Below are 1,164 nucleotides of genomic sequence, written 5' to 3' on the forward strand. Positions count from 1 at the left end.
CTTTTTATGTGTGTGCGAGGTAAAAGGGTTGTAAAAGGTAGGCATATGTCATTAAAAACTTATAGTATCAAAGTGACAAAGTTACAGCATAGTAAGTCAAAAAAAGTCATAAAAATCATAGTATAACATGTCACAAAAAGTCATAGTATAGTATGTCGTAAAAAGTCATAGTTTAGTATGTTATAACAATGTCATAAACAAGTTACAATATAGTATGTCACAGAAAGTCATACAAAGCCATAGCATATCATAAAAAATGTCAATAAAGTCACAGTATAGTAAGTCATAAAAAGTCATAGCATAGTATGTCATAAAAAGTGATAGTATAAAAATGTCATATGTCATAAAAAAAATCATAGCATAGCATGTCATAAAATGTAATAGTATAGTATGTCATACAAATGTAAAAAAAAGTCATAGTCATATAGTAGGTCACAATAAAGTCATGGTATAGTATGTCATAAAAAAGTCATAGCATAGTATGTCATGAAAAAGTAAAAAGTCAGTATAGTGTATCATAAAAATGTCATAAAAGATCATAGTAGGTCATAAAAATGTCAGTATAATATGTCATAAAGAAATTCATAAAAAGTCATAGTACAATATGTCACAAAAAAGACATAATATAGTATGTAAAAAAAGTATAGTGTGTCACAGTATGTCATAAAAAGTCATAGTATTTATAGTAAAAAACATCAACAAAAACCACTGTGAACACAGTTTGAACCTCTGTGTACTTACCTTGCCTGTGTGTTTGCCAGGGCAGGGGTGCTGTGAGGCTGCAGGGCGACAGGTTGTGGCCCTGTCCCAAGCTCCTGAGCTGTATTCCTCGAGGGGACACGCTGGGGCATGTCAGGGGGAAAGCACAGGTCAGAGGCCGCTGAGGTTGAGCCGGGGTTTTCACCTACAGCACAGAAGGACAGAAGGAGAGGGATTATGATTTACATCAGGACTAAAGAGTTTAAGCAAGTTAAGTAACTTTGACAGAATTACTGTACACATTTAACATATGGCTACTGTGACAGCTTTTAGTTGGCTCTGTAAAAGACAGAAAAAACATTCATCCGCACATTTTGTATTTCATCATCACATGAAGATTGAACCAATGTTGTTTTATCTTATTAGCCTGGCTCCACTCTCCTACGTACTTCCGCTCAATTTTCA

General features: G+C 34.2%; 1 protein-coding gene across 1 annotated transcript in view; it reads right to left on the reverse strand.

Moving 5' to 3' along the window:
* The window catches only part of fam124b (family with sequence similarity 124B), a gene marked incomplete in the record, with an annotated part of 13,227 nt that overhangs the window by 8,433 nt on the left and 3,630 nt on the right, over positions 1-1,164 (reverse strand). Inside the window, 1 exon segment of the mRNA XM_032510028.1 lies at positions 742-904. Within this exon segment, the coding sequence (XP_032365919.1) occupies positions 742-904 (163 nt within the window).

Source organism: Etheostoma spectabile, chromosome 3 (assembly GCF_008692095.1).
Source record: "Etheostoma spectabile isolate EspeVRDwgs_2016 chromosome 3, UIUC_Espe_1.0, whole genome shotgun sequence".
In the NCBI taxonomy this organism is placed as follows: Eukaryota; Metazoa; Chordata; class Actinopteri; order Perciformes; family Percidae; genus Etheostoma; species Etheostoma spectabile.